The sequence below is a fragment of the Cyrtonyx montezumae genome, unplaced genomic scaffold (genome assembly GCF_038088225.1).
Source record: "Cyrtonyx montezumae isolate F1298 unplaced genomic scaffold, pur_monq_1.0 scaffold_8, whole genome shotgun sequence".
Lineage (NCBI taxonomy): Eukaryota > Metazoa > Chordata > Aves > Galliformes > Odontophoridae > Cyrtonyx > Cyrtonyx montezumae.
In genome coordinates, this window is record NW_027072089.1 from 39149047 (window position 1) to 39161413 (window position 12367).

General features: G+C 44.4%; 1 protein-coding gene across 1 annotated transcript in view; it reads left to right on the top strand.

Annotated features, from left to right (window-relative positions):
• Positions 1 to 12367, top strand: part of PRKDC (protein kinase, DNA-activated, catalytic subunit) — an 80275-nt gene that overhangs the window by 61593 nt on the left and 6315 nt on the right. The window contains exons 70-80 of the mRNA XM_065751955.1: positions 914 to 1088; positions 1171 to 1361; positions 2611 to 2791; positions 3314 to 3474; positions 4641 to 4852; positions 5935 to 6022; positions 6501 to 6639; positions 10350 to 10559; positions 11103 to 11170; positions 11436 to 11656; positions 11952 to 12044. Of these exons, the coding sequence (XP_065608027.1) occupies positions 914 to 1088; positions 1171 to 1361; positions 2611 to 2791; positions 3314 to 3474; positions 4641 to 4852; positions 5935 to 6022; positions 6501 to 6639; positions 10350 to 10559; positions 11103 to 11170; positions 11436 to 11656; positions 11952 to 12044 (1739 nt within the window). The remainder of the gene's footprint in view (positions 1 to 913; positions 1089 to 1170; positions 1362 to 2610; positions 2792 to 3313; positions 3475 to 4640; positions 4853 to 5934; positions 6023 to 6500; positions 6640 to 10349; positions 10560 to 11102; positions 11171 to 11435; positions 11657 to 11951; positions 12045 to 12367) is intronic.

Genomic DNA, 12367 nt, shown 5'->3' on the forward strand with positions numbered 1-12367 from the left:
GAGCCACATCCAGCCTTGCTTTGAATGCCTCCAGGGATGGGGCATCCACGACCTCTCTGGGCAGCCTGTTCCAGTGTGTCAACACCCTCTGAGCGAAGAACTTCCTTTGGGTTTTATTTTCATCATGGTTTTCATTAATACTGTGATTGGTGTTATCGGTTCTAGCATTTAGCTAAAAAGCTAAAGGTGACTGACTTAGAAATTCTGTTTTGGATCTGACTTTTGCAATTACTTTGGTGTTTCAAGCTTGAGACAAGACCAATAATATTGAAGTCCAAGTCTCCCTGGTCTTCAGAGATCCTGCAGGAATCTATAGCTAGTGACAGAGTTGATTTTAAGTGCTCTGATGGCCAAATACAACATCAGTGCTCTGCAGGCTGTCCACTCCTAAAGGAATAAATAAAAGAAAATGTTTCATCCAGTCACAGGCTTAGTGCATAAGTGATGTGCTTAATAGTATTATAAACAGAGTTACACTGTCCATATGTATTTGCACTGCAGAACAGTTAATATCTATTTCGTCATGCAGGTAAAATTATTTTAATTTCTTCAGTTTGTCAAACTCTGTGCTTTTTTCATTTTCAAATTTCTCTATTAGCACAAATCTGTTTTTTCAATGTGAGACCAGTCGAGCAGCTGCTCTCTCTTCACGGAATCATAAAGTCTTTAGAGTTGGAAGGGACCTCTGAGGGCCTTCGAGTCCAGCTCCCCTGCAGTGAACAGAAGTGCCACAGCTACATCAGGTTGCCCAGGGCCTGATCCAGCCTGCCCTTGAAAGTCTCCAGGGATGGGGCATCAACATCATCTTACCATAACTTTGCTTATTTTACTGAAATCCTCCCATCTCTTAGTCTGTTTGCCAAAAGATTTTCTTTTCAGACATCATCTGAAAATTCTCTTAATCTGAACACAGAACAGCTTCTCGGTTGCCAAGAAACTTCTGAAGGACCTGCGCAGAGAGGCCAGAACGAGGGAGGACTGGCTGGTAAGGTGGAACTGTGCCTACTGCCGCTTCGTGCACAGCTGCAGCCTGAGCCAGAGCTGTCCTGAACGAGTGCTGTCCGTGTTAAAAACCATCTCCCTGCTTGGTAATTCTCTTTGCTTCACTTTGTGTATTACACAAGGCTGCTATGTTTTCAAATTGCTGACTTTGTTTTTGAATTCCAACAGAAGATACCAAGTCAGACTACCTTGACAAGAACATAATAGCCTTCCGAAACCAGAATCTTCTGCTAGGTACTACGTATCACATTATGGCCAGTGCTCTTAGTCAGGATCCGGGATGCTTTGAGCAAATAGAGGAAGTAAAAGCTGGAAAAATACTGGAACTGTCAGGGGAAAGTTCTGGGACTCCTGAAAAGGTAAATGGAGGGCAGCGGGAAGATTTTTGGTATTTCAGTATTGCGTTCATACGTAGGGAAGAATATGGATAGATATAGAGAACATGAAACGCTGCTATTAGCACAGATATCTGCAGGAATAGCAGCAGCCTGTGGCTGCTGTTCTGGCTGGTTTGTGCTCTCTTGGAGTTCTGCATCACTGCAGCTATTTTAATTTGGAGAATGTTCTTGCATTTCTCCATTCCTGCATTTTGGTTGGAGGAGAAAGATGTGCGGAGTGCAGCCACATGACAATAGTAAGAGGAAGCTGAGAACACAAAACTCAAAGGTTACTTCTATTTCTGCTGGGCATTTCTGAGCTGTTGTTATCAGACTATCTTATCTCATAGAGATCTTTATAATACTGATAACAATACTGTTACGCTTACTTTATCTGAATAGTTCCAGTGATAAAGGGAAGAAGGTTTTCAGTTTGAAACAGAACACACGCAGGTCATCTTTGCTTCTGTTGGAGAGGTGCATGTTTGAAGATCATAACGGTGTATTGAGCTGCATCTGGAGTCATGTTGTGCTCTGGCACACACCTTTCATCCGTCAAATTGTGCTAAGTAAGAATTTAAAATACCATGGCTGACTTATTTTTGTTAATTCTTGAGGCCACCATACAGAGTCCTAGATATGAACCGTATCAATATTAAACAGCAAAAATCAATTCATCATTTATGGCTTTTATGGTTGTTGAAGAAAAGTGGAAAAAGACAAGGTTCCTTTGAATACGATTCTAATTTCTCACATATGTAGAAGCTTGAGCAAAAGCTTAAACTTCATTTACTAGGTAATTATTAAAAGGATTCTTTGTGAGGAAATACAGAAGATGTGTGTAAAGGCTTTCTTCCATGTCAGATGAATCAGACTGGGACATCAGGTACTTCTCCTAAGGATAAGGCTAAGGAGCGTGGCCTTATTTCAGATTAACATGAAGCAGTACTCTGACCCTGGTAGTGTCCCACTCCCACCTGAAATGCAAACTGCTTAATTTCAGGTATGGCATTTTTCAGTTGTTCCAACTTGTTCTCCACCCGTTTTATTTATTGTTTAATAGTTGCAGTGCCTGAGGTTGTTACGCATGCCAGCAGTGTTATTTATAAACATACATTCGTCAAGAATCTTGTAAAATCCTTCATTGCATGACTTGTGTTAGAAAAGTACGATCAATACGACTGTATAAATATTTATAAATACGTTTTTCTCCCTTGTGGTTAAATTTCAGGTGTTAGCAGGTCTGAACAAGAGAGCTTTTCAGTGTTTCAGCAGCGCTGCAAGGAAATCTGAAGAGGAAGTGCAGTCCCACTCCATGGAACATGTTGATGTGAAGGGAGTTATCGATGCGTACATGACTTTGGTTGGTTTCTGTGACCAACATCTGCGTAAGGAAGAAGAAGGCTCACTTGGTTAGTTGGGTGTGTGAGGTGGATTTATCTCTGCTGTGTGAGCATTTATGATACCCAGGAGGAGCTCTCCCTGAGCAACGCAGCTTGGGTTTAAATGGAACACTTTGTCCTCCAGTCCAACAGTATTGATAGTCCTGTTGTTCTTTTTATCCCCTTTACAACTGCTAGCTTTGGTGCTCGTGAATCACTCATCATCTCCCTCTGTATATCGTATCCAGCAGATGCTTCCCTTGCTCTGTCCCAGAGCACACCAGCTCTGTATTGAAGGCAAGCTGGTTACCAGCCATGATGCAGCTTCCCCATACAGCTAATCCTGACCATCCCCGTGTTGGTGGTGTGCACAGTTCAGACAGATGGGAGGGAGAACAGAGTGAAAACACAAAATGCACTGGAAGAAAAAATGCTTAATAGTAGAGATGAATGTGTGAGAAGTAGATTGTGTTTTTGTAGTGTTCCAGATGATCAAAGGTACCAAACAAGGGATGGTATTCCTGATAATTTTTGTTTAACATCTATTGCCAGAAATTAACTCTGAGGATCTGCAGCTATTCCCAGCTATTGTGGTGGAGAAAATGATAAAAGCTTTAAAACTGAACTCCAGAGAAGCCCGGCTGAGGTTTCCTCGACTGCTGCAAATAGTTGAAAGATATCCAGCAGAGACATTGGGTCTGGTGACACGAGAGGTGAGCTGCTTCCATTCTCCTGGCAGCCAGTGTTGCTGTAAATGGAATTTAAAAGGTGGGAGCTGGGGGTTGGATGGGCAGAGAGGTTATGCTGGTGAGCTTTGCTGCAAGTGAACCAGATACATTTTATCTTGTTGTTCCTTGTTCTTCTCTGTCTTGTTGAGTATAATTAACATGGACAGAAGCTTTTCTTAAAAGTTGAATTTTTGTCACTGTACTGATTCCAAATATTAGTTTGAGAGCTGCTGGAGAAAAACTGACTTCTTTTTTCTGAACCATCTAATTGGGCTGATAGAGCTGGGTAGGATTAAGAGAGTTGTGTCTGTAAGCTTCCCCTTGTGTGCAGAAAACCACAAACTTCTTCGCTCATTTTCTGCTTTTCTCACCTCTCTCTGTCCTGCTTCATTTTATAGCTTTACTGCAGCTTCATCTCTTTTGTTGTATACCCTACTTCCTCCCTTCCTTTTCCTGTTCCTGTATTGCTGATGGATGTCAGGATGCCATGTACCTTCCCTTCTGTCACGGCACAGATTAGCTGAGCTCTCTTTGGCTCATGCCCACTCCTGTCTTGCCTGTGTATTCAAGCCTGTTTCGTCATGCTGGTGCTTCCTCTCCCCTGTCGGAAGGTGAACTTAAGGTGTGAGAGAGACAGAAATATGGCAAGGTTATCTAGAGAAACCAGAAACATAGCAAACACAGCTGACGTGGGTAAGGTGTGGCCACAGTGGATCTCCAGTGGTAAACCAGAACCTGACTCCTGGCCCAGCCAGCAAACCTTACTCACCCAGCAAAGCAGAGGAGTTCCCTGGATGCTTTCTGTACTCACCTCTCTTTTGGTGCAGTCTGTTAAACTTAAACTCCATTAGAAAGGTAGGAAGCAATGAGATGGGAAGAGGAGGCAGAGTCCATCTTGTTGTCATCACAAGCAAAGAGAATGTATTATTTGTTTCAAAAGTGATATGGACTTTTACCGTGGGACACCTAGATAGTAGTAGCAGTAGTAATAGTAATTAATCTCTGCTTCAGTGGAAGATGTTTTCTGAAGGTAGTTGATGTTCTCTGCTTTATTTGTCTGTTAAGCTGGGACATAGAGCAGTTTTGGTTCTGTTTGCTCTGTTTGGTGTCCATTAGGAAGACCAGCATTGAAAGCAATGTCTGTTTTGCAGCTTTCTTCAGTTCCCTGCTGGCAGTTCATCGGCTGGATTAGCCAGATGATGGCACTCCTTGACAAGGATGAGGCAGTGGCTGTGCAGCACACTGTTGAAGAGATTGCAGATACCTACCCCCAGGCAATCATCTACCCCTTCATGATCAGCAGTGAGAGTTACTGCTTCAAGGATACCGCAAGAGGCTGTAAGAACAAGGAGTTTGTAGCGAGGTGAATTTGTGATCAGCAGCTCTTTGATGTGTTTTCTATTCAGGTGTGGATGGGTTTATTTGTTTTAAAGAAAATGTTTTCTTCAGGAAGCATAAGAGAAGCATTAGGGGGCAGTCCCAAGCACACTGTGCTTTGATTCAAAGGCACGGGGAGAATCAGTGCGTGAACTCAGTCAGCATTAGACATGCTCATGTAGGCAGCCTGAATACTTTCAGAAGTATTGAGTATGTAGAGTCTCCAGACTGTAGGAAGTTAGAAGATTGCAGAGGAGCAGCCCCTTTCTCCAGGTCACTCTGTGTTAGTCAAAAGTTTCTTCTTTTCCTGCTCATTTGAGGCTGAAGGGGAATTTGGTGCATGATTACACTCCTGCTGAGGTCGACCTTACAGCAGTGACAGTCGAAACCCATCAGGGATGGAGATGAAGCTTGCTTGGACACTGAGACTTTGTAGCACCAGGAGAGACAGCAGGGAGATTTGAACAGAATAAAGATTTCAGAGGTGGATAGTGAAATGGGTGAACGTTATCTTCTGGGAAATGGCAGCTCTCTATTGGTTTCTCCTCTGCTCGCTCAGTGTGCAGCATGGGCCTTCAAGCCCTACCTTGCCATGCAATAACCCCCAGGCAAAAGTCAACTTGTGTCACACAGTGCTGCAGAACTACTACAGTAATCCACGTGCCTTTTCTCAGATTTCTGATGCATTTGCTGAAAACCATTAGCTTAAAACCAGAAGGGAAGGGTTTGTGCTTCACAAACTTTATTGTCCTTGAATAACTGTCGTGATAGATCTTGTTAATGTCAGTTTCTGCTGTAAGTGTGCTAACCACTACCCCACCAAGCAGCTGTTTTTATAACAGGGCACTTAATCAACAAGAAATTAGGAGCTGCACAGTGAGGACAGCCAGTAGTTAACACTTGTACAGCCCAGGAGAATTCTGAATTCTCCTCCCCATTTATGCCTGCTCCTCCCCCAGATGGTATTATCCAGTTTATGGATGTAGCAGCTGATGTGTACCATGGCTTACTGGCAGGGTAGGTGGTGGCAGTTTCTGATGAATTGTGATGCAGTTCTTTCTTTTAAAGCATCAAGAACAAGCTGGACAGAGGAGGAGTAGTTCAAGATTTTATTCACTCCCTGGAGCAGCTCTCTAATCCCATAATGCTTTTTAAGGTAAAGTGTGTTACTGCTTTTCCCACTTCCTTCCCCACACTGTGTTTAAGAAAGAAGGTGCAGGGTGGAGATGCCACAGCTGCAGGAAGTGGTTCTCCCTGTAACAGGCTGGCACTGATGCTGGGCTGCTCTGTGAGCTTTTCCTCACACTGCTCCGTCTTTGTGCTGAACCACAGTCAGTGGCCACCTCCACAATTTCTGTCTGCTGGAGTCCTTGTGCCCTTTGCCTGCTCCCTGCTGCGTGCCCCTGCTTGCATTGCGAGCCTGTTGCAGCAACAGTTCTCTTGCTTAGTGTTTGATCCCACTCCTGGCCCCACGGGGGCTTTCTTAGTTTGTACCAGGCACTGTGGTACTAAGCATCATTACTTTAGAAAGTAGAGACATTTTTACCAGAAATACATGTGGGTAACCCAAATGCAGTCTGAGCAAATCACTAACAAGTTTTTGTCAGTACTCATCTGTTTCCATCTGCTTTCAGGACTGGGTTGAGGATGTCAGAAATGAACTGGCAAAAGCTCAGAGGAATAAAATGAAACTTAAGGAAATGTATGAAGAAATGTACAAGAATTTGGGAGATGCGAAGGCTCCTGGCCTTGGATGGCTGAGGAAACGGTTTGCTCAGGTATGTGTGGTGACTAAATAGCATTGGCATTGTATGCTTCTGTAGAAGGCACTAGAAAGTCAAAGGAGAAGAACCAGATCACAGCTTTCACAGGTGCTGCAGGACTACATGACGCAAGAGATGGAGTTTAAGACTTCAGAATTTCATTGCTGGGAGCTGTGGAGCTGTTGTGGCTTAACTTCTTGTGACCACCCTGCAGGCTCTGTGGTCCTGCTGCCTGCCCCCGATCCTCAGCCAGGGCTTCTCTGCAACCCTGCGTGGAGGTCTGGCCTTGTGTTTCCCCTGCTGCCATGGGTGTGTGAGCAGTGTCAGGTTCTGTGTTGTATTTCAGTACCCAAATTTGGTACTGATATGAAGCTTTGAGCATAGGCTATTCAGTAAAGTTACAACTAAGGAATTACATTAAGGATTTTGCAAAATGAATTGAGATCTACAATAGTGAAAGTTGGTGTAGAAAAATGAAGCAACGCATGAAGAGGGGAAAAAAAGCACAAACCTAAGCCTAACTTGCATGTAAATTGTTTGAGTCTGAGCTGACTACTGTAACTCAAGAGCAAGCTCTTGATCTGTCATCATTTTTTAAGACATCAGTTGTGAAGAGTCGAGAGCTGGCAGGAAAGCTAAATGAGTGTTAGTTGTTAAGAAGAGAGACAAGCCATCGATTTATCCATTCACGTAACGGCCTTATCAGATGCACGCCTTCATAGAATCCTTGAAGCTGGAAGGGACCTTTTTAGGGTCATGTAGTCCAACTCACCTGCAGTGAACAGGGACATGCACAGCTATATCAGATTGCTCAGGGCCTGATCCAGTCTGACCTTGAAAGTCTCCAGGGATGAGGCATCAACCATATCTTTGGGTAACCTGTGCCCAGTGCCTTACCACCTTCACTATAAAAAGACCTTTCCCTTATATCCAGCCTAAATCTCCCCTCTTTAAACTTGAAGCCCTTTCTTCTTGTTCTGTCACCACAGACTGTGCTAAAGAGTCTGTCCTGATCTTCCCTGGAGCTCCCCTTTTAGATACTGAAAGGCCACTCTCAGGTCACCTCAGAGCTTTCTCTTCTCCAGGCTGAACAGCCTCAGCTCTCTCAGCCTTTTCCAGTGGGAGAGGTGTTCCATCCCTTGCATTATTTGTGTGGCCTTCATCTGAATGTGCTTCAGCAGCTCTCTGTCTCTCCTGTACTGAGGGCTCAACATCTGGATGCAGTACTCCAGGTGAGACCTCAGCAGCACAGAGCAGAGGGCAGGATCACCTCCCTCGCCCTGCTGGCCACGCTTCTTTTGATGCAGCCCAAGATACAATTGGTTTTCTGGGCTGTGAGGGCACATTGCTGGCTCATGTCCAGCTTCCATCCAGCAGTACCCTCGGCTTGTATTGGTTATGAGGGTTGCTGTGATGCAGGTGCAGGACCTTGCATTTGGATTTGTTGAATCTCATGAGGTTCACTTGGCCCCACTGCTCAAGCCTGTTTGGGTCCCTCTGGATAGTGTCTTGTCCCTCCGGTGTATCAACTGCACCCTAGAGCTTGGTGTCATTGGCAAACTTGCTGAAGGTGCACTTGACCCCAATGTTGATGTCATTGATGAAGATAGAAAGAGTATTGGTTCCAGCACTGACCCCTGGGGGACACCACTTGTCACTCATTTGCATCCAGACATTGACCACCACTCTCTGGACTTGATCCTGCAGCCAGTTTTGTTGTCCGTTGAACTGTCCACCAATCAAATCCATACCTTTCCAATTTGGAGAGAAGGCTGTTGTGGGGTACTGTGTCAAAGGCCTTCCTGAAGGTGAGATAGTGGCTAGCCATCGGTGGCTCTTCCCTTGTCCTTCAGTGCAGTGACACCATCACTGAAGGCCGTTAGCTGGTCAAACAGAATTTGCCCCCAGTGAAGCCATGCTGGTTCTCCCGTATCACCTTCCAAGGCCTTACATGGAAGGTACCTTCCATGTACCTTAGCAAAGCTTCCAGGAGTCTGTTCTGTGATCTTTCCTGGCACAGAGATGAGACCAACAGGTCAGTAGTTCCCGGGGTCGTACTTTTTAGCCTTCTTAAAAGTGGATGAAGTGTTGCCTTTTTTCCAGCCACCAGGGACTTCACCTGATTGCCACGACTTTTCAAATGCTGTAGAGTGCCTTGGTGACCACATCAGTCAATTCCCTCAGGACTCTGGGATGCATCTAATCAAGATCCGTGGACTTGTGGATGTTCAGGTTCCTCAGGTGGTCATGAACCTGATCTTCACTTACAGTAGGAGGGACGTTGCCTTCCCAGTCCCCTCCTGCCAAACCAAATATTTGTAGTCTATGTGGTGTACAGTTATCAGAGAAGACAGAGGCAAAAAAGTTGTCAAGTACATCAGCCTTCTTCTTGTCGTTATCAGCCTCCCTGTGTCACTCAGTGGGGGAGTACGCCCTCCTGGACTTTCCTGGTTGAAGTACCTGTAGAAGCCTTTCTTGTTCTTCTTGGCATCCCTTACTAAGTTCAGTTCAAACTGGGCATTGGCTTTCCTGACCCCATCCCTACACAGCCTAGCAGCTTCCTTATACTCCTCCCATGACACCTGTCCCTGTTTCCACTGCATGTGCATTTTCTTCTTGCTCTTCAGTTTGACCAGCAGGTCCTGGTCCAGCCATGCAGGTCTCTTGCCTTCCTTTCCTGACTTGCTGCACCTGGGAATGGAGAGCTTTTGCACCCTGAAGAAAAATTCCTTAAAGATCTGCCAGCTCTGCTCTGCACCCTTACCCATGAGGATACTTTCCCAGGGTGTTTTGTTGACTTCACTCCCTGAAGGGCTGGAAGTTAGCTTTCCTGAAATTCAGCATCCTAATTTTACTCTTTGCCTGTCTCATATCCCTCCAGGGCATGAACTCAACCGTAGCACGGTCACTACAGCACAGGCAGCCTCCAATCCTGATGTCAGCAGTCACGTTTGCACTCATTTGTGTTTTAAATTAATATTTTACTAGCTGTTCTAAGTTGTTTGGGTTTTTTTTGTAAGCAAATAAGGTATATTTGTAGCCGTTTTATGTGTTACATCCTGTGGCAAACATCTCCTGGTAACAAACCATGTTCTGCTAGCGTAAGAAGTGCTTGATTAAACTCACTGCAATTAAGAAATCCCATCTATGAATGGCATATTGAGGGAATCTGTGAATAATTGTATTTTGTGGGGTAGGAGATAGGACTACAGCTTTGTAGCTTAAGGTGTGTTTTGAAAACAAGAGGGAATGGGAAGTTCCATCCCAGATCCCACTGAGAGTGGAAATGTTCTGGGTCAGTGCAGCAGTCTCTTGGACTAGGTAGGAGCTGGACGTGGTGATCCTTGTGGGTTCCTTCCAACTGGGGATATTCTGTCACTCTGTAACAAGCAGCATTACTGATATGCTGACCCAGAGTCCAGCTGCAGCTGGAGGAGGTAAGAAGGGATAAGCTCCCAGTTTTGACGTAGTAGAAAGGTTTGTGGATTAATTCTGCAGAGCTCTGGGTATCATTGGGGTCGGGAAGTGTCAGTATTTCTGTTGCTACCAACTGGTGTGGTCTGTGAAACAGGCAATGAAAAGATTCAGACTAGAAATTGATGGGGGAATAGAACTGGAGCGGGAGAAAGATGGAGGTGTGTCTGGATGGGAGCGTACTGCTGTGGTGTTCCTGGGGAGTTCCAAGCACTGTCCTAACAGGATCCATGTCTGTGAATGAACCTCAGGCTTTTGGGAAGGATTTTGACAGTCATTTCGGGAAAGGCGGTTCGAAGCTGTTGGATATGAAGGTCGTCGATTTTAATGAGATCACAGTGTCTCTTCTCACAAAAATGAACAAATCCCATAAAGAACCTGGAAACCTGAAAGAGTGTTCCCCATGGATGAGTGAATTCAAAGCTGAGTTCTTGAGGAATGAGCTGGAGGTCCCTGGTAAGTTCCCTGTCTGCAGCGATGATGGAAATGTCCCATACAAGAAAGTTGCTGCTTCTGAGCTCTGCTTCTTACGTTGGCTGTGTGGTCTTTCATTCTCTCCTTACACAGAGGTAGTCTGAAACAACTGTTACTTAATCTCTTAAATCTATTCTTCAGCTCTGTGCCTGATTTTACTTTATTTTTTTTAACCATCAAAAATAGCATCTCTAACCCTAAAACCTTATTTTAAAGGCACAGTTCCCAGGAATCTGGGACTTAAATCTGCATGCTTAATTCAAATTCAGCAAGGATGTGTCCTCTCAAACTGTTGAGATCTGAAAATGTAACTGCTGAAGAAGGGAAGACTATTAGTAATTCAAAGATAAAAGTGTATATGAAAATGGACTTCTGTGTATTTCCTTGAAATACATAGTTTTGCCAATTTAACAAATTCTTTAGAAGTTTTCTATTCTTAAACACACTTTAAAAATACTACTGGTAATGTGTAAAATCAGACTGTCTGTTTTTCCTTTCCTCATCCCTACTCCCCCCCCCCCGCAGGTCAGTATGATGGGAAGGGCAAACCTCTGCCAGAGTACCACGTGAAGATCTCTGGATTTGATGAGCGGGTAGGTTTGTGAGCTTGGGTCCAAGTCCTGGTGTTATGTACCTGCAGCCATACTCAGTCTGGAGAATTTGACAATAGCAAGGTTGTTGCTGCATACACATCTTGGAGCACGTAAATGCTGTTTTGCAGAACTTTCCTGGGTCTTTGAGTAGTATTTGCGTGACTTGATTGTGCCATCTGGGAACACCAGATAGGCTTAATTTCAGTGGCGATTCTGTGAGACCAAGCCTTCTGTCACAAATGCTTGTTTTTTCCTGTCTTCCAAGATAATGGTACTGGAATCCTTGAGGAAACCCAAGCGCATAACGATCCGGGGCAGCGATGAGCAGGAGTATCCTTTTCTTGTCAAAGGTGGAGAAGACCTGCGCCAAGACCAGCGCATTGAGCAGCTGTTCGATGTAATGAACATCATCCTTTCCCGAGATGCTGCCTGTAGCCAAAGGAATATGCAGCTGAAAACTTATCAGGTCATCCCCATGACCACACGGTAGGACTTAATCTTGAAGAGGCAGAAATTCTTACGTTAACATCAGCCACTGCAATGTTGGAAAGTATGGTTTGTGTGTGCCAGATTCTGATTTGGGGTGTTTTGGGTCTTAGCTTGCTTTTTCTTTTTTTTTTTTTTTCCTTTTGAAACTGCTTTGTCTGGAAACTGTGTTTCAGAGTGTATTTATTGGCAGCTTTCTTCTGCCTTCGAGCAGACACTAGAATGCAACGTTTCCAATTCTGTATTGTTCCAACTCTAAGCTACTTGTTCGCATCTCTGATTGTTTTGGTTCCAGGCTGGGACTCATCAAGTGGCTGGAAAATACCTGTACTTTGAAAGAATTCCTGAGGAACAGCATGACTGAAGAGGAAGACACCAACTATAACAGGTGATGTTTGCCTTTGCTGTGTCCTCTAATAGCGACCGCTGCCAATGGGTTCGTCGTGATGCTGACCATCTTGTGGCAGCATTTCCTTTATTTTAAGGGAAAGAAAGAAAAGTACCTATAAGCAAGGAGGCACTTTGTACTTCCTGACCCAAATTAGTAATTAGCAACTGTTTGTTTAATGAGTACCATTGTACCTGGAATATCCTACACCCAGCTTGTTTAAACAAGAGGCTTATAATCGTGTGTGACGTTGTTATCATCACCACTTCCTTATCAGCAGATTGATTTTTTACAAGCAGAGGATTTTGATCTCCTGATTTGAT